This window comes from Mytilus edulis, chromosome 9, assembly GCF_963676685.1.
Source record: "Mytilus edulis chromosome 9, xbMytEdul2.2, whole genome shotgun sequence".
Lineage (NCBI taxonomy): Eukaryota > Metazoa > Mollusca > Bivalvia > Mytilida > Mytilidae > Mytilus > Mytilus edulis.
In genome coordinates, this window is record NC_092352.1 from 46,274,692 (window position 1) to 46,294,868 (window position 20,177).

Sequence of the window (20,177 nt, forward strand, 5' to 3'; positions counted from 1 at the left end):
AGAACTTGGTTAATTATAGATTTTACACAACACGTGTTTCTGAATTAAGATGCCTATACAAAGTGTACTTGAAATGAAAAAAATCCTAATGTTTGAGAGCATTAAAATTAAAAGACAAAAACCAGGCAAAATTTAAAAAGACATAAACCAGACAAAATTTAAAAAGATCAACTTTGCCTGATAGAGTTGCAGTACTCCCAATTAATTGAAGTTCGGTTACTAGTTTTAAGAATTTGATATAGCACAAATTGTATCATCTGAATTACACTTAGCCACATCAGTAAATCCTCCCTTACCTTGCTGACACTACAAGTTGTCTGTTCGTTCAGTTTATGCTTTCATCTTCATATCTATCTATCTATCTATCTATCTATCTATCTATCTATCTATCTATCTATCTATCTATCTATCTATCTATCTATCTATCTATCTATCTATCTATCTATCTATCTATCTATCTATCTATCTATCTATCTATCTATCTATCTATCTATCTATCTATCTATCTATCTATCTATCTATCTATCTATCTATCTATCTATCTATCTATCTATCTATCTATCTATCTATCTATCTATCTATCTATCTATCTATCTATCTATCTATCTATCTATCTATCTATCTATCTATCTATCTATCTATCTATCTATCTATCTATCTATCTATCTATCTATCTATCTATCTATCTATCTATCTATCTATCTATCTATCTATCTATCTATCTATCTATCTATCTATCGTTAATCAATCCATCCATCTATCTATTGATGTTTCGTTTGTAAACTATACTTTGATTGATTATCAATCCATCTATTTAGCTTTTATATAATATAACTTCATTCTATTTATCAAACTATCAATATGTCAAATCCACAAGATAATATCTACATATTAACAAAAATCGTATCTGTATCAAATTTTAGTATTCATTATATGCGTTCTTGTTCCTAGGGAGTTCTCCTTTGCATATGTTTTCTAATATACAAAATTAAAGGAATCTCGCTTACGACAAACATACTTTTAATTTCAGCTTGCTATCTTTTGAAGAATGGTTTTCACTACAAGGTTTTTATTTATTCTTCTGGCAGTTAGTTACTGTCTCGGTAAGATATATATTGATACTGGAAAAAACAAGAGCACCTTTAACATAAGTTGAAGCTTGATTCGTTGCAATGTAAACATTTAATAAGAGTCAATGTTATCTCATTTAAATGTTTGTTTTTTAATCGAGATCTAGCAAGGAAATTTGAAAATAATTCGGAATGCTGTTTTCCCTTCACTTTCCCATTTTTACGGACTAACACTTTATTGTAGTTTGATATTCATTTGAAGCATAGCACATTGATTTTACGGATTATCGTGCGTTTTTCATTCTGATTTTTTATAACAAAAATTATTCGTTTCATTTGATACAAAAGTGCACGTTCCAACATAGAGTTAGGGCTTTGGCTTAACTTGATAATTTCTGGTAGTTGTTATGATTTTGTCAAGTACATTGTATGTATTGTACGTCCGTGGACCAAAATATGATTACTTATTCTATTTTGTACCTTGATTTTGTTTGCATCAAACTTTACTGCACTTCTTTTGGTTGTCAGAATGCTGACCTGGTGTATTGTAATATGCACCGGTTACTGGCATATTAATCTAAAGCTAATGATATTTTTCTTGAAGCTGAAGACAAGTTTCATAGTTTCAAAGTCACACCAAGACATAGAAATTTAAGCAAACAGTCATCAGATGTAGGTATAAATGGTGAGTACTTTAAAAATAATATGCATTTAGTATATATGATATAAAGATTAAACATAAATACAGTTGTATGTATATTCTCGTAAAATGTTTAAAAGATATATAAAGCTAAAAAAATATGTATATTCTAGAAAATATTTAAAAGATATACAAGATTTTACAGTTGTGAAAAGATAAGAAATGAAATAAATAACGAAAATCCATGCATCACTTACCTTCGGGTTCCAATATTATTAAAATTGTCTCCTGTTATGATTCCTTAGACTTAGTCCAAGTCTTTCTCGTTATCTATGTACCAAGTCAGGAATACGACCTTGTTTTCCGCTCTTTCGGTTTATTGATAAAGTCTAACGTTCGATATTACAAGTTTTAATGGATTCTCTCCTTTTGAAATTACCTTAATGCTCGTTATTTTTGTTATTTTTTTTATAATGATATTAATAAAGGGTCATATGCAAGGGTCTTTTAGACTGTCATACAAGTGAGAGGTTAAGCTTGTTATAAAACCAGGTTTAATCCACCATTTTGTACATAAGAAAATGCATGTACCACGTCAGGAATGTGACATTTGTTTTCCATCGTTAGATGTGTTTGAGCCTATAATTTTGCCATGTATAGAGGAATTTAAATTGCAGTTCTTTATTTATGTAATTTCACTTTTTAGAACGTATCTATGTGTTTGTTTTGTATTACTTTCATTTTATTGTATTTAATCACTTCATATAAGTAGATATTTCAGAAAACTTAATTGACATTTAAAAGTTGTAACACATTTCATGCTACACTTTCTAAATAATCGTTTTTTACAAACCAGGTCTCTTTCGGAGAGATACTTGATATACATTCATTTTTTGTTCTGTTTACCTACTGGTTCCTATATATGATCTCCATGTTTCATATCATAGAGGCACAACTTTGGAATTTTATCAGTATAAATACAGTTGAATAGCGGTTAAATTTAATTCTCAAAAAGACTCAAAGTAAAGGGATAGGTAACACATAATTTTAGCATAAGTTTAAAGTTTTAGAAGTTCGAGGCATAATAATGTTGAAAATATGCCGCACAACCCTATAATTTGACCTTTGCAATAAACAATAATGCATGTAAACTTTTCATTTATAAAATATACGAAACTGCATAGTTATAGTTTAAGCCGTAAAAGGTGATCCTTTGAAAAATGACATTGTCTATATATACCGAAGTTCAACCTATATTGTACCAGTTATTTAATCTTCCCATGAAACGTCTTTTATATCATGTAACCATCCATTATAGTAAATAAGTACAAAATGACAGCCTTTTTGTATTTTTTGTTTATAATTTTGAAAAATCCCAGTAATTATAACTTACAATACATACCACAATACGGCCCTAGTTAATAAAATTGCAAGACGATCACAATATTGAACTAAACAAACATTTGAAAAAAAAGTTATGAAAATTTTAATAAAAACCCGTTGCATGTCACTTCAAATAATCCAATTACCGAAACACACCTGCGTCATCTACTTATTTATTATTTTCTTCATCTTTTAAACATTTTTTTCAATTTTTAATTGGATTATTTGATTTTTTGATTTTTTAAAACGACTTACCATAAAAAATACTGAATGCGAATTTTGATGTCCGTGTTATTCGTGGTTTAAGTTCTTTACATATCAGATTAGTCGTTTAATCCTTTCCTTATATTATTTAGTATTCCAATTCGCCAATAACATGCTCAACTGAGAATGGGTATTCTGTAATGAGTCGATTATAATCTAATTCCCTTTTTAAAATAATTCATCAGCTAGGAAAGGACCAATCAACATGAAAAGGGGGTATTTGTTTTAAATTGTAAACAATGAAAATTATGAGATAACACGACAAAAACTTAGTTGTTGCGAAAGTAGATAATTCTTAACAAAACTGTTACCGACCGTAAACGATAAACCGCTTTCTTCTTAAAACAAATTCCTCAATTTGATTAATGGTTATGTCCTATTACCATTCAAATAATGAGCACGGTAAGATTGATAAACGAAAAATATTTTTAGTCTATGGCTAACCTATATGGTGTCCAGCCTGACTCGTACTAAGACTCCAATTCCGACATTTATTGTAAATCTCTATATGTAACTGTCAAAACTGTCGTCAGAAACATGTTTCAGTACTAAACGGGCGACTTGAATGTGTTGAAATCGAAGTCATTCTTAATTCCACAAAGATTTCATTAAGATTGTCCAAATAAGCAACAGGACATAAAAGATAAATACATAGATTTATGACAATTGCTAGAGGAATGCTTGTTATGATCAGGGATGGGGTCGATTCCTGTAATATATATATAAAATGTAATCGAATAAATTACAATGACTTTGCTAATTCAATGAAATCAATTACATGATTACAATTACACCTTAATTCAAATGTAATCAAGTACATTATATTACTTGTCTTAAAAGTATTTTAAGATTTGTATATTGTATATATATGTAATATATGTCAATTTCGTATAAACTTTTCATCCTCAAAAATTGTGATTTTTATATCCTTAATTTGTTCATCATCTTAAGAATTTAGACGAATAGGATCAGTGTAACATTTGTCAAGCGTAACAGCATAGGCAAGCGTCATATTCTATGTAAAAGATATAATTTTTTCAATTCAATATTTTATTTAACTCTCATCTCTCAATAATATATAATACAACATTACATTAAATGTAAAAATATATAAATATAAAAAGAGAGCCATTCTGTACAGAATTACAAGAGACTATAACATTAAAAATTATATAAAGAATGCATCTATTATAAAACATATTGACATTAACATTATTTACAGTATAAAACATTTCTACGTCTATTTAAAATAAGATTACAGGCTTTGGCACAGCTACGAATCATATTATTATCTGTAAATAAAAACACTAATTTCTGTTTATCATCAAAAGACATAATCAATATTAAAATGTGTTGCTTCATCAAATAATTTTTTTCTAAAATCATCATACAAAGGACACGATAAAATAACATGGGCCTCATCTTCTAAAATATTCATACAATTATCACAGACTCGATCTTTTAAAATTAATTTTTCAAATCTCCCCGTTTCTATTCTTAGTGGTGCTACACCACATCGAAATTTGGCAAAAGAACTCCTTTGCGAAAATGGCATTGGAATTTTACAATAAGTTTCCGTTTCAAAACTGTTCTTAAATAGATTATATGTACGAAGTTTGTTACACCCTTTACCAGATAAAGCTTTCTCTGATTGTAAATTGCCTTGCCACTGTTCGACATATTTACTAAACATTTTAGACATAACAGTATTGACATTGAGGTGCTATCAACATATTCTGTAATGATACACAAATGTTCTGCATTATATTCAGAAAACGTTTTCCTTACATAAAAATTCCAATTTTTTATACACTTATGTTTTTTACTCATAATGTCTGCCCATATGAAAATTTTTCTGTTTAAACGATCAGAACTCATATTGTTCAAACGGCACCATAGTCAAATTAAGCATTGCCATTGTTTTTGAAAGATAGGTATCCACCCCATATCCCCAGCAACTGCAGAATTTGGAGTATATTTACCCACTCCAAGAAAAAATCTGCAAGCTCTATTATGGATGGCATTTATAAAAGAAAAATTTTGCAACCCCAAATACCAGCACCATATTCAACAATTGGAAGCACCAAACTCTCATATAATTTTGAAAAGACATTATGAGTAACACCACCTAAGAGTTTATTTGCAGAAGCTGTAACAGCTTTAGCAGTTACATTATAATCTAAAAATTCACTTAAAACTAAACCTAAATATGTATAAGTAGTAGAATATATCAACATTGTTTTTATTAAATTTTAGACAACTGTCCAATTAACCAAATCCTCAACAAATAATGAAAAATCAATTACGTAGTTTTATTGTCTGTGGGGATATAATTGACACCGGTGCATTACGTTTGCGCGCATTACCTTTACATTTGCGCGCAAAAATCATTACGTTTGCGCACAGCTTTTTATTACATTTGAGTGCATTTATCTGACAGGTAAACTCTGGTAAATACAGGTAATAATACTTATTTATTTATTAATTCATTCAATTACAAGAACTCTCTCCGTTAGTCTAAGTCCCCTACTCACCAACGAGGAGGTTGAACTTGGATTTCAAGCAGGATAATAACACATCTATTTGTTTTTACAGGTGTTAATCACTGCTTCAATTTTTTGGACAAACAATAGGTAGGCTTGGGTATTAAAACGTATTTGTTCTAATTGCAATATCAATGAAGTTATAAGAAGTTAGTTTTTTTTTCATTATGTATATAATTTATTAAATAATGAAAAAATAAAATTTGGTTCTTAATTCAATTATTAATTAACTGGGCTCATTATGTCGATCATCAAAGTAATAATTGAAACTGAATGTTCTTCTAAAATAAGAGCTAATATTTGAGGTGTTCCATCAGGAACACAAACTGCTTTCAAAGCGTATCCTTATATCACAAATCACAAGCACTCAATCTCACAATTAAACATTTGGAAAGGTAAATTTCTTTAGTAAACTGTTTACAAAATAGAAAACACATTTTCACTCTACATGCCCAACATGGTTATACTTAATTTGTTATGTAGATGATACTACCAATCACATTAATTATACTATTTATTGGGTTTGTAATAACATGAGCAACACGACGGGTGTCACATGTTGAACAGGATCTGCTTACACTTCTGGAGCACTTGAGATCACCCCCAGTGTTTTGTGGGGTTCTTGTTGCTCAGTCTTTAGTTTTATATGTTGTTTCTTGTGTAGTATTATTTGTTTGTTGGTCTTTTTTCATTTTTAGCCATTGCGTTGTCAGTTTATTTTCGATTTATGAGTTTGACTGTTCCTCTGGTATCTTTCGCCCCTCTTTTGAACAACAACACATCATACTGAATACTATATTGAAAAATTTCTTTCATATTTCACATATCTTCTTATTTTTATATTATATATCAAAAACTATTTTCTTAAAAAGAAATTATGATCAGCAAGTATTCAAATGAATGTTATCTTAAAGTTATCTAAGCGTTATCAAGATAACACCTGTTTTTGACATTGTAAACGATTAATTCACAATTACTTGTAATCAGAACATTGCATGAATACTGATTACATGTGATTTCATTGTAACATTTAATTGATTACAGCTGATTATAACTACTGATTATGATTACCCTCTGCCTGGTTATGATTGTCTTTTATTATGTAGGCACAGAACTTCTGAATCGTCAGAAACGAGGCTGGTTCTCAGTTCTTTGTAAGTAAAAAATATGTCAAATTAACAGCTTTTTCTCTATATAGTAAATACTTATATTAACATTGAGTGTGTGTTTATGTTTAAAATTTTATAATCATATGGCAACTAAGCATCCTGCATTCACTCCATTACCACATGCAATAATCATAGGTAGGAGCTTACCCACATGGCTCTTCAAATTCGTGTTGTTTTTGGCTTTCTTTTCTTTTTTTTCTTCAAGCCTCACTGACCGGTGTACTCAATTTGAATCCTGGTATATATATGATGAGTTTATTGTACGTCATTTAGAAGTGAAAACTGATTAGAGAATGAACAAAAAACTATCACTATGAAAACAATTCATGCAAGTGAAATAATAATACCTTCCGAGTTAATGATAAAATTGTTCATCAGACACCAACTATTGTCTGTCTCATCGACAGATAGGTAGTAATGAAAAATGATGATATACAATATTAGCCATGTACGCATTACGAAAATTCAATGGAAAAAGAATAATTTACTGTTGATAAGCTTTATAAAAAATCATTCAAAACACTAAAGGGTATTTATCCTCACGGAAATATGACTGTTTCCTGAATAATCACAATCTTACGGATTTTTAGATTTAAATGCTTTGAAAATAATGACATTTCATGATTTATGCATCCAAAGCGATTTATAGGCTGTACCTCCATCAGGAACCTTCAAAGTCAAAGCACATTAAAGCAACTGATGTTGTGACCCGGACAATTCAAGACAGTTATGGCGAAAAGGGATCAAATATAATAATAACCAAATCCATCACGGGTCAACTTACTTTTTTGATAACTTAAGCACTGGTTATTGAGCTAATGATACCTTCGAAGCTTAATAGTGCGCACAAATAATAAAGACTTTGTCATTCATTTAACATTACAACCGTGCATAACTGAGTCTTATGTGGACAGAACATTGTAAACCAGGTGCTCCGCAGGGCGCAGCTTTATACGACCGCAGAGGTCGAACCCTGAACAGTTGGGGCAAGTATGGACAAAACATTCAAGCGTGATACAGCTCTGAATTTGGATTGTGATCAAATTTTTGACATTACATGGGTTTTTTTTACACAAAACAAATGTCAAGATTTTACAAATCAATTAAAGATTTCTTCTTCAAACTTTTTAAATCTAAAATTAAATAGTTGATCATGACACAGCATAGGTTTCTGACACAGAACGAATGTGGTCTAATGAACTTAAAAGTTTTTTTTTGCCTTTGAGCAATTCACTATGCTGTTGAATATTAATCCTCTCAAAAAAATGTTTGAAGAAATTTTCTTTTTATTTATGAAATCTGAAATGAAAAAATTGACCCCCCCAATTTTTTTTTCACATCCCCCTTTCCCTTATTTCAAAACTGATCTCAATTCAAATTTCTAATGAAGTTTGCAACAATAACTACTCATTTAAATACATCATAAAATATTAAAATGTAAAAAAAGTGCTTGCTATCACTGAATGGTAAAGATTGTTTTAATCTATCAGTTGGTAGTAAAAGTGAATATACATTGTATATTGTATAAAACAATGATTTAAGTTGATTCAACTACTATTCTGGACAAAGAAAGATAACTCCAATTGAAATCCAATTGGAATTTCTTGCTATTGCACAATATTGTGCAATTAGATATTTCTTGCTATTGTGCAATACTGTGCAATTGAAAATATTTGCTATTGCACAATACTGTGCAATTGAAGATTTCTTGCTATTGCACAATACTGTGCAATTGAAGATTTCTTGCTATTGCTAAATACTGTGAAATTGAAAATTTCTTGCTATTGCACAATACTTAATATAATAATTTTGGATCCTGATTTGGACCAACTTGAAAACTGGGCCCATAATCAAAAATCTTAGTACATGTTTAGATTCAGCATATCAAAGAGGCCCAATAATTCAATTTTTGTTAAAATCATACTTAGTTTAATTTTGGACCCTTTGGACTTTAATGTAGACCAATTTTAAAACGGGACCAAAAATTAAGAATCTACATACACAGTTAGATTTGGCATATCAAAGAACCCCAATTATTCAATTTTTGATGAAATCAAACAAAGTTTAATTTTGGACCCCGATTTGGACCAACTTGAAAACTGGGCCAATAATAAAAAATCTAAGTTCATTTTTAGATTCAGCATATCAAATAACCCCAAGGATTCAATTTTTGTTAAAATCAAACTAAGTTTAATTTTGGACCCTTTGGACCTTAATGTAGACCAATTTGAAAACAGGACCAAAAATTAAGAATCTACATACACAGTTAGATTCGGCATATCAAAGAACCCCAATTATTCAATTTTTGATGAAATCAAACAAAGTTTAATTTTGGACCCTTTGGGCCCTTTATTCCTAAACTGTTGGGACCAAAACTCCCAAAATCAATACCAACCTTCCTTTTATGGTCATAAACCTTGTGTTTAAATTTCATAGATTTCTATTTACTTATACTAAAGTTATGGTGCGAAAACCAAGAAAAATGCTTATTTGGGTCCCTTTTTGGCCCCTAATTCCTAAACTGTTGGGACCTAAACTCCCAAAATCAATGCCAACCTTCCTTTTGTGGTCATAAACCTTGTGTTAAAATTTCATTGATTTCTATTTACTTAAACTAAAGTTATTGTGCGAAAACCAAGAATAATGCTTATTTGGGCCCTTTTTTTGCCCCTAATTCCTAAACTGTTGGAACCAAAACTCCCAAAATCAATACCAACCTTTCTTTTGTGGTCATAAACCTTGTGTCAAAATTTCATCGATTTCTATTAACTTAAACTAAAGTTATAGTGCGAAAACCAAGAAAATGCTTATTTGGGCCCTTTTTGGCCCCTAATTCCTAAAATGTTGGGACCAAAACTCCCAAAATCAATCCCAACCTTCCTTTTGTGGTCATAAACCTTGTGTTAAAATTTCATAGATTTCTATTCACTTTTACTCAAGTTAGAGTGCGAAAACTAAAAGTATTCGGACGACGACGACGACGACGACGACGCCAACGTGATAGCAATATACGACGAAAAAATTTTCAAATTTTGCGGTCGTATAAAAACAAAAGTATAGAATAATTGAGTTAGTTCTGCTTTAAATTGGTAAAAACCTGTCCACAACCTCTTAAAAAGGTGTTGTTTTTTCTCTCGCAGTTACTGGTACTTCCATGCTAATAAAGATGACAAGCCTTGGTTTGACTCTTGGAAGTGCCATTACAGGTTCGTAACTTATCATGTAGATGATCAACATGGTTGATGTTACGGGGAAGATTGTTCCAGTTTAAATTGCTTAACTTACCTACGAATGGGGTTCATGTAACTCCTTCTAGATTTGTATTTTATCTCTTTTTATATATTCTTAATGTGTGGAGATAACCTAATAGAAAATGGAAACGGTGAATCTGTCAAAGAGACAACCACTTGTCAAAATCAAATCAAATTTAAACTTTTAACAATTAAACTAATGTAATCCCCAGAATAATATTAATTCGTTGAGTTTTAAAGGATTCAATTATTCAAAATTTTCGAATGTTGATCAATATATTTAACAGAATGTACTGTTACAGGCTTATATGTTACCTAAAATCTTCTATAAAATATTAATCAATATATTAAACAGAATGTACTGTTACAGGCTCATATGTTACCTAAAATCTTCTATAAAATATTGATCAATATATTCAACAGAATGTACTGTTACAGGCTTATAAGTTACCTAGAGTCTTCTGTAAAGTATTGATCAATATATTAAACATATTCGACAGAATATACTGTTGGCGGCTTATATGTTACCTAAAACATTGTTTGTCTTGTCAAATTATGTGAAAAAACAAAACGAATACGAACTTTTGTGAAGATAGTTTTATTATCAAGTGTATAAATTATTTTGGATAGGCTTTATCAATATTATCCTACATGGTCGCCTGTTTAACCAGTATCTAAAATTAAGGTAGCAAAATACAAAAAACAACTAATTTTTATCAAAATTTCATTTTCAGCATTTTTTTTTACTTCTTAATATTATTTAATCACAGAAGAAAAATAAGTTTCCATATCTTGAACTGATCATGAGTTTTAATGATAATAGGGAAATAATCAAACACGTATCTGACTGATACAAATAAGAACTTGTGAGCAGTACTTTGTTGTTAATCAATAGAATCATTTGGTGGCTTTTGTACCACTGGCCTGTTATAAAAATAACAATCATAAAAAGTAAAGTGCTGAAATAGAAGTTTATAGAAAAAAAGAAGATAATGAAATCAAAAGAAAAATACATTTCTATAATGGAGCTGCAGGAAAAATAAAAAAATATTTTGGAGCAATAGAGGGAATCGAATGACAATGTACAGATATATATGAAACATATAAAATTGTACAACATTTAGTTTTGCTGGTGTGAATGCTAATGGTTATATCTGATTTTCTTAATGAGAATGTGTAAATATAAATTCGATTCAAAAGAAAACACAAATTAAATATTTCATTTTCAAACTTCTATCTTGTGTAAAACACCATATTTTCATTGTGTACAATTATAATTTAAGAAATCCCCCATAAGAATCAACTAACAAACTGATGATTTAAAGTACACATGCATTACTTAATTTTTGGGAAAATGTTAAAATCAAAATGTATTGTTTCATGTGCTCAATGAATAAAATAATCCATATTGAAAAAAGCAAATGCAATGTGTAATTAAACTTCTGAGATCATTAATGGTTGATGTTTATCCAGGTGGGCGGAGTTTCGATCATATCAGTAGCAACTGACTTCCAGCAAGGTAAAAAATGATATAATTTCTCCCGCTAGATCTAGTAATTTTGAGCATAGGATGTGCATTTTCTTCATATATTTAGAATTGCTGAAATGGAATGCTTTTTTATGGTCAAACAATAATTGATTTATGATTAAAGGTCAATCCTGAAGTAACACCATGGTACATGTGTGAATTATATTGAAGTTAATGAGACTCTAATTAGGTTCAAAAAGAAAAATCCTTAGTTATTAAATTTTGAGACATACATTTCTGTCATGCAAATGTGGTTTTAAATGAAATTAGCTCATAGATTGGTGCCACTATATGACTGATTTTACTACATGATGTTCAGTGACCAGTCATCTTCAAAATTGTGTCTCAGATTTCCAAAAACATCAATAGAACAAATATTATACCCAATTAAATTGAGTGATTTCTACTAAATTTGGTTGAAAACCTAATTGATTGGGTTATGAGAGAATGAAATGCAATAGGGAAAATATGGCACACGGTTTTAGAGGTCAACTGTGTTGCACAATAATCTATCAAAAATGTGGGGATGCTATTAATAAAGAAGAATTTAATTCCTATTAAATGTGGACACTTTAAAATCTTGCAACAAATAATATAATAATCAATTTGTAATTATTATGTAATAATATATGAAATTATCATCATTTGAAGGATACATCTTACTTCTTTTTATGAATTTTAGATCTGTTTGAAAGAAATTACATCAGTTTAAAGCTGTCTGATTTTGGGTGAAAAATATTTGTATTTTGCTACCTTAAACAATATAAAATGATAAAGTATTACTCGATTTATTTCACTTGACTGGGTGGAGTTTAACCGGTTCGCTCATAATAAACCAGTCCATCTGTAGATAGGTGTTATAGGATAAACTCATCAATGAAGTGTCCAGTCATTGTTTTGTAAATTCCTTTGGTGACACTGATAGGTGATTAGAAATCAGTAATAATTATAACGGCAATCATCCTTATCACACGCATCTTCAATTAGACTGTCCTTATGCAAATGAAAACGTAAGCTCCGCCCGATCAGCTGAAATAACATTGGTAATAGAGTTGAAGATAAACTACATGTACATGAAGACACAGTGCATGTGTATCATGGTTTTTGGCGTGCTATAGGACTACATTGTATGTTTTCCGTGAATACCTTGAAATGCATTCGGTGTCTCAAAATGAATAAAGGCGGTTAAATTATATTCGTAATCATAATTCTTTCCGACAAGAAGATAGCGATGTCGAATATATTGATTCTGTTGTGTCAAACTTTGAACATCAAATCTGTATTCAGATATATATCCGATACCAGTGCGGATAACGAGGAGCATTTAGTTATAGCACCTATTAACGGCAAGCTTTATATATATTTTAAAAGGTAGTCCTCTCCACATGCTTTTCCTTCAATGGTTTTATTTCTTATTAAGAAAAACACATGAAACTTGAAGAAAAGTTCACATTGCAGAACAAAGGTTCAACCATATCGAGTACATCGCAGTCGATTTTATTTCGAATAGAACACTATAAAATATAATGAACGAGCAAATAAATGAAGATATAACAAGCGTGCACGAAATTTAATTTTTTTTGTTGTTTATCGGAATTTCCCTCTCTTGTATTATTCCAATGAATGCTAAGCAAATTGTGCCAAATATAATATCATTTATTTGTAAAAATGAAATAATAAAGTTATAATATCTTAATTTTATCGACATGAAATATCCGGAGAGCAAGAAATCGATTAGATGTTTTCACTGACATGGCTACTATAAATAAAAAAATATTCATTCATAATTTTCTCGTACAACGAAGGCCGCTTTCCTTCCTCGTTCTCCGATATTGACCATGGCTTTGCGGTTTTATTGCAAGATACAGTTACTGTCTACCCAAAACGGATCACCTAAATCCCCACTACTTTCCTGTTTTTTTAGAAGGTTTGTATCGATCTTTTTTAGTTCATTTGTGTATTGATATCCGTAGTCACTCCATTCGACTGTATGATACCCACATGGGAAGTCGATGTCATTAAAAAAACTCGTCGTCGCAAAGGGTGAGTGTGGAATAGAAAAATGATCACTATAGGCCTCCCTTCCGACCGGCAGGAAAACAGTAAAACAGTAAAACCCTTAACAAAGTCGGGTATCTGTTTGGCCGTGCGATATGTACAAGTTCAAAGCCACATCCAGTCAGAATGGGGACGTTGTATTCAATGCCTCATGTACGAAGAGTACCACGCTTTCTCCCTGCACGTAAAGGACCCTTGTAACAACTCTTTCGTTGGTCCTTATGTGGCCTTTTGCTAGGCAAAATTTCTGTCCCTATCCTATAATATACCTTTATTTTCCTGTGGCAGTCTAAAATACCCCCGACCTTTCTCCCTGTCTGCCTCTATTACCAGGCCTACCTATTGTATTTATTGTTCTCTTCCTGAACATGCATGAAAGATTTGCCCCTGGAAGTTAAACAACCAATAACCAACAATCAATCCATCCTTTGAGGTTTTTTAATGTTACTGATATATACGTTTGTCCCTCTATATTATTTTGTAAATAACGCTTTCTTTCAGAACAAAGCATTGTACTTGTAAGTGTACATATCCTTGTTAGTGTGCTAAATGTATTACTTTTGTATTCAATCAATGTTAATTTTGATATATATACTAATAACGAGACCGATTTCATTTAGCCGCAACTCCTCTGAAACCATACAAAGTCGGAAAAATTTGTGATATGACGTATTTATAGATGTACTGTTTTGTACTTCCTAAATTTGTCTTTGAAACAATATTTTTTCAACAGAAAACGCCAATTTTCGAGAGAATATCCAAATTCAGTGACCTTTTTTGATCAGCGTCTTATACACCTTCGCGCATGCTCAGCCAACGTACTGCCCGCGAAATGCGAAATGACCAACTTAGGTGTTGAACTCATATTTGCATATACAGATTGTTTATTTTCAACGTATTTTAATTGAATTTGTTTATTGCTATATTCTGCAACATGAGTATGTCAACAGATTTGGAGTAGCGTCATCGGTGTCACTCATTTTGGTCAACACAGTTTACGTAACTAGTACGGTTATTGAGTTAAAAGGGTAAAATTAACTACTGAAAATCACAGTTTTCTAATGGTATTCAATATTTTCATTTTCCAACCGAGATGAAGGGTTTTTTTTTTGCATTATGTTCCTCATTTTCATTTCTGTAAAGAAATAGAATTGAATACATTAACCGTGTCCAAATCCTTACTGTGTCCACCTTATTACTGTGACCACGCTCATTGTTTCAACACTTACCCAACTGTACCGCGATTTCGCGGACATCTTCTAGTCACTAAAGTGAGGTATTGGAAAGAAAACAGTGTAATTCGTATTTTGAAATTATTAAGAACATTTATTTATAACTCCCCCTGATTCAATCAATTTAATGCATGAAAGGGTGTTAAGGGGGCTCGCGGGTATAAATCATTTTTTTTTTCTAATATAGAATTTCGCTATATTTTTCTATAAATGAACTTTATCTTATACATGTTATACTTAATAGAAAAAAAAGTGGGGTCACCGTTCATTTAAGCTCACAACCTGCCTTCTAAAGAAGCATACATTTTTGTAGAGTTGCTTTTTTTCTGTTGAACTAATAGGAGAAATAAAGGTAATATCGAAATAAAAGAAGAACTTAATTACAGAAATCAACCAAATTTTACAATACTGTAGTTTAAGTTCATCTTATTTGAAAATGATAATAAAAAATATAGGTCACCGATGAGTTAAAAAAGATATTTGAATTTTAATGCCAAAAAATGAAAGTGAGATAATTTGGAGCTTTTCAATGATATATACATTTCGAAGTCATCTGGGGCCAAAAGAATTGATTTTGTCGAATGATTTTTGTACCATATGATAAAGTAATAACTAATAAAGAAATACATAAAATTTGTAACGAAAAAAAAATGTTTAATTTTTTTCTGAAATTGTTATACCCGCGAGCCATCTTAAGTACAAATTTATATAACATAATTACAAAATGTCTAAACATTTATTGAACAAACATTTACCTAAATCTGCGTTAAAACTTTATTTAATTTCACAAGACTACATCAGTTTCTAACAAAAAGCGGTAACTACTAATAAAGTGTGAATTGCACACACAACTGATTTCTTTTTAAAGCGGTAATGTGTTCCATTTTTGTGTTTCTTATTTTCGTCGTCGTTGATGAGCAAACTTTTGCATTTTATTCCTATACAGGCAATGTAAATATCATATCTTTTAAACATAAAACTTGCAAAATCAACGAAGACACCTGAACATTATATAAAGTGTTGTAGCCCTTTAGTTCATGATGGAATTTCTTGATTTGCACAGTGTGAGGTTTAGGTTGTTTATCAAATTCTTGATTGGCTATTTTGTCCAAGGCACAATTTGTGACTTGCAAATCAATACTTGCTGAAATGTCTATTTCATATTAACTATTTTCTCCTAACTGTGGTAATAAAACTATTTTAATTACTTGTGGTCCTGGTATTGGACATGATCGCTCAAGCGTTAGAAGCATTAATATATATTTTTCAATTTCATTGTAGCTGAAAATAATGTTAGGAGGAATGAGAGCAACATCAGAGGTTGATTTTCTATATAAAAAAAAGGCGAGGTTATCATAAACTTGTCCACAACAAAATACCTAAAAACACTAAAAAAAACTTACAATGAGCATGGTCAACCAAACAAGTGACAAAGAAGACACCCCAAAACATGTGAAAAAAGGCTGTGAAATAAGTTTTGACGCTGGCAGTTTTAAAATCAAATTGAAAGTGGTTTTTTTTTTCTTCAAAAAACTTGATGAGTGACGAAATAATATATTGGAAATTGACCTTTATAAAAATGTTTTTGTGAAATTGTCTTTTGTACTTCCGTTGAAAGAAAATCAAAATAAAGAACCAATTGAAATTTGTTTTTTCAACCTTCAATTATCTTTTACTTGTAAGAACCAATTATACTATATTCAGCTGTCCAATATTTTCAAGAAAGAGGATTACTCATATCAAATTAATTTTCAAACAGTTACGTACTGTGCATATGATATTATGTTTAACCAGAAATGGGTCAACAGATGTACTGATGTTCATTTGCATAAGGTCGATTTTAATACGACGAAGCTCAATTATTATGTTGGTTTCATAAAAAAAAAATTCTCTGTTAATAACGCTTAACAGTAGATCATTACATTGGCTTTTCGTATTTATTTTTTTTTGTAGGAGGATGCATGTATTATCCCAGTATTTGCACAGACAGAGAAAAAATTGAACGTCTTGACAATGAAATAAAAACCATGACTAGAAAATTTGAAGAAGAATATAAGCAAAGTAAAGTAATGTACTACAATCTTAAAACAGCTACAACAAATAATGGATATATAAAGTACTATATAAATCAAACACTACAGGCTGTAGAAACCTTACAAGATATCGAAAGTGAACTGGTAGTACTTCTGCAAATTGAATTACCAAAATTATCCAAAATGGCCTCTGTGGCAGCAAATTTAACATACAAAAAGTATCTTCTACAACTTTATGGTACTTTTGAATACCGACTTTCTGACCTTAAGAACATTTTACTTGAAAAAAGAAATTCGGCTCTTATAGGTATAGTTGTTCAGTTTGTTATTGAAGCAACAGTTAAAAAATTTGTCAATGCAATTCAATTAGCATACAAACAAGTTCGAGGCAGCGAGGACATCCTAGCCAGCACGTCTAAAGAATTGTGGGGACGCATGGACGGGACACAGACAAAAAGATTCAGAATGGTAAAAAGATTTAAATTAGTTCCGAAAGTTTTAAAACAAACGGCCAAAAATATAGGCCAAAAGTTCAGCAATTTTGGAAAAAATATCAAAAATTTGATAACTACTAAAAGCTGGAAAGGATTTAAAGGAAAGCTGAAAAGCATTTTTAAATCACCATTACAAAAGTTACGAAAAGCAAAACAATTTTTCTCTCCATCTAAGAACAAGTTTTTTGTAAAGAATTACAGACTAGGTTGGTCGCAGAAAATAATGATGACTATCGGCATTATAGCTGATGGCATTTCGACAGGTCTCCAAATTAAACAATGGGCAGACGTTTCAGTAAAGATGAACAACGCGAAGAAAGACTATCAACTATATCATGACAAGTTGTCAAAAGAACTTCAAGCTATAGCGAACGAATCTTTAAAAATGGAAGGTTTATGGAAAGACGTTGTACGGACGTTTCAAAATTTAAGTATAACCTTCAAACAATTGGTGGAGAACTCAACAAACTTCAGCAATTTTTCCGATGTTATTGGACTTCCAAGATTACCAGTGGACACGTCAGGTCCCTTGTTTTCAATAAATTTCAACTCTGTAACAAAAGAATCTATAAGATCCCAACAACATGATGTCATACAATTTCTGAAAAAGGTTCACAACAACATGACAGAAATTCGTGACAGTCTCTTAGCACGAACAATCATGTACAACACTACATTAAGTAAGTCCAAAATAGAGGAAACAGTAGGAGATATGCAGTCGGATATAAAGAGCATTTTACAATTTAGCTCTTCAGGAACTATTCGAAAATTCGGTGATGCTCTGACACTTTCCGATCTGGTTTGTACCGTCTCTATATTAAGGTATGATTTAGAAGAGTATGATTATTTTCCAATAAATGCGTTCCGGCCTCGTTGTGATGTCAATATAACCACATTTGAACATTGGAACCACGAAGCTTATACAAAGAGAAAGTCCAAACCCATGCGAGACGTTATAACTCAATATGTTAATAATAACAAAACGAAATCCCTATCAATGTTAGTAGATGCTGTACATAATGCCTATTTAGGTGTCGCTGACAAGCATATCGCCTCCTATGGAAAATTAATTACCGCAAGAGACGTCATCTGTGTAATAGCAGACACGTTTACCAACTTTTCCATGTACGATTTTGTCAATTTGAATTCATTGCAACCCGATTGTTCAACGGTCAGCACTGGACAATTTAATAAAATTCTTGAAGACGCAAACAAATTGAGAGCCGTTACTTTGGCTGTAAAAAGTGCTCTGGATGGATGCAGTCAGTATAAATTTTGTCCATGTCTGTCAACAGTTGCATCCACGAACAATGTAGCTGAAAAAGACATATTAATTGCTTTGCACTATATTGACTCCTCCTGGCAGCCGAATACAGAGGCTCAGTTTTGCGGAGCTTCAGGATGTGAATGTTTGCACCTTTGAGCGAACGATTATAAAACATAATCCTTTGTGACGTTGTTTATAATTGAATTCAGACTATATTTCGCCATTCTAATTTTTTCACTTCATTTTGAAGTTATATTTAGTTAGAAGATATGAAATAAAGTAGTTTTCTAAAATAATGCAACGTTAATAATTTTTCTCCAAAATAGACAATAAAACAGTTTTTAATGGAATGTGATTTGCTCAGTCTATAGTTTTGTGTGTTTTTATTTGAATACTTTTGTTTGTCGCTTGGTCTGTTTTCTGCTCATGCCATGGTGTTGTCAGTTTATTTTCGACTTATGAGTTTGAATGTCCCTTTGGTATATTTTGACCATCTTTTATCACACAGTTATCCTGTTTGATATGGACTTCTATTCTTGAAGATTTGTTTCACTCTTCCAAAATCTTTTAAACAACATATACAAAAGACAAAATGTATAATCAAAATACCGATCTCCAAAGGATATTACATTAAACTTGGTATACTCAAACGTTATCAAGCAACAGAACGAGCTGAAACGACAGCTTTATTCCTGACTTGGTTTAGACACTTTCCGAAGAATATGGTGGATTACCATACCAAGTCCTGTACCTAGTCAGGAATATGACAGTTTTTTGTCCATTCGTTTTTAATGCGTTTTGTTATTTGATTTTGCCATGTGATTATGGACTTTCCGAATTTATTTTCCTCTAATTTCAGTATTTTTGTGATTTTACTTTTATCCCTGGTTTTATAGCTAGCTAAATCTTCCATTTGTATGAGAGTAACATATAGTTCCGTTTAAGTGACAAAATAGGTGAGCAACCCAAACAAACAAAATAGGTTAATGTGACAATATGTTGGATCTAGCAGCCAAAACTGTGTTAAGATACATCTCAAGTTCTCAACTGACTTAATGATTCAAACAAGCTTACAAATAAATCTATCAAAGACGTCAATAAAAAGGAGTTGTGGTTAATAGCTAAACACGCAAACAAAATCATGTTGTTGTTGATAGTAAATTGACAAAGACATTGATAAAGAAAATATAGTCGAAAGTATGTACCGGATATAGTATACACTTTTTCGATAACGTATGAACTAAA

At 31.0% G+C, this 20,177-nt stretch overlaps 1 protein-coding gene across 2 annotated transcripts; it reads left to right on the top strand.

Annotated features, from left to right (window-relative positions):
- Positions 1 to 1,024: 1,024 nt before the first annotated feature.
- Positions 1,025 to 19,222, top strand: LOC139488489 (uncharacterized). 2 transcript variants are annotated; one of them, XM_071274169.1, is made up of 5 exons: positions 1,025 to 1,103; positions 1,675 to 1,755; positions 7,007 to 7,054; positions 10,210 to 10,275; positions 17,092 to 19,222. In XM_071274169.1, the coding sequence occupies exons 1-5, from the start codon at positions 1,049 to 1,051 to the stop codon at positions 19,086 to 19,088; spliced, it is 2,247 nt and encodes a 748-aa protein (XP_071130270.1). In that variant the 5' UTR covers positions 1,025 to 1,048; the 3' UTR covers positions 19,089 to 19,222. The 2 variants fall into 2 exon arrangements, with proteins under 2 accessions (XP_071130270.1, XP_071130271.1); XM_071274170.1 differs by lacking the exons at positions 1,025 to 1,103; positions 1,675 to 1,755 and adding an exon at positions 11,794 to 11,839 and having other exon boundaries at positions 7,006 to 7,054.
- Positions 19,223 to 20,177: the final 955 nt, after the last annotated feature.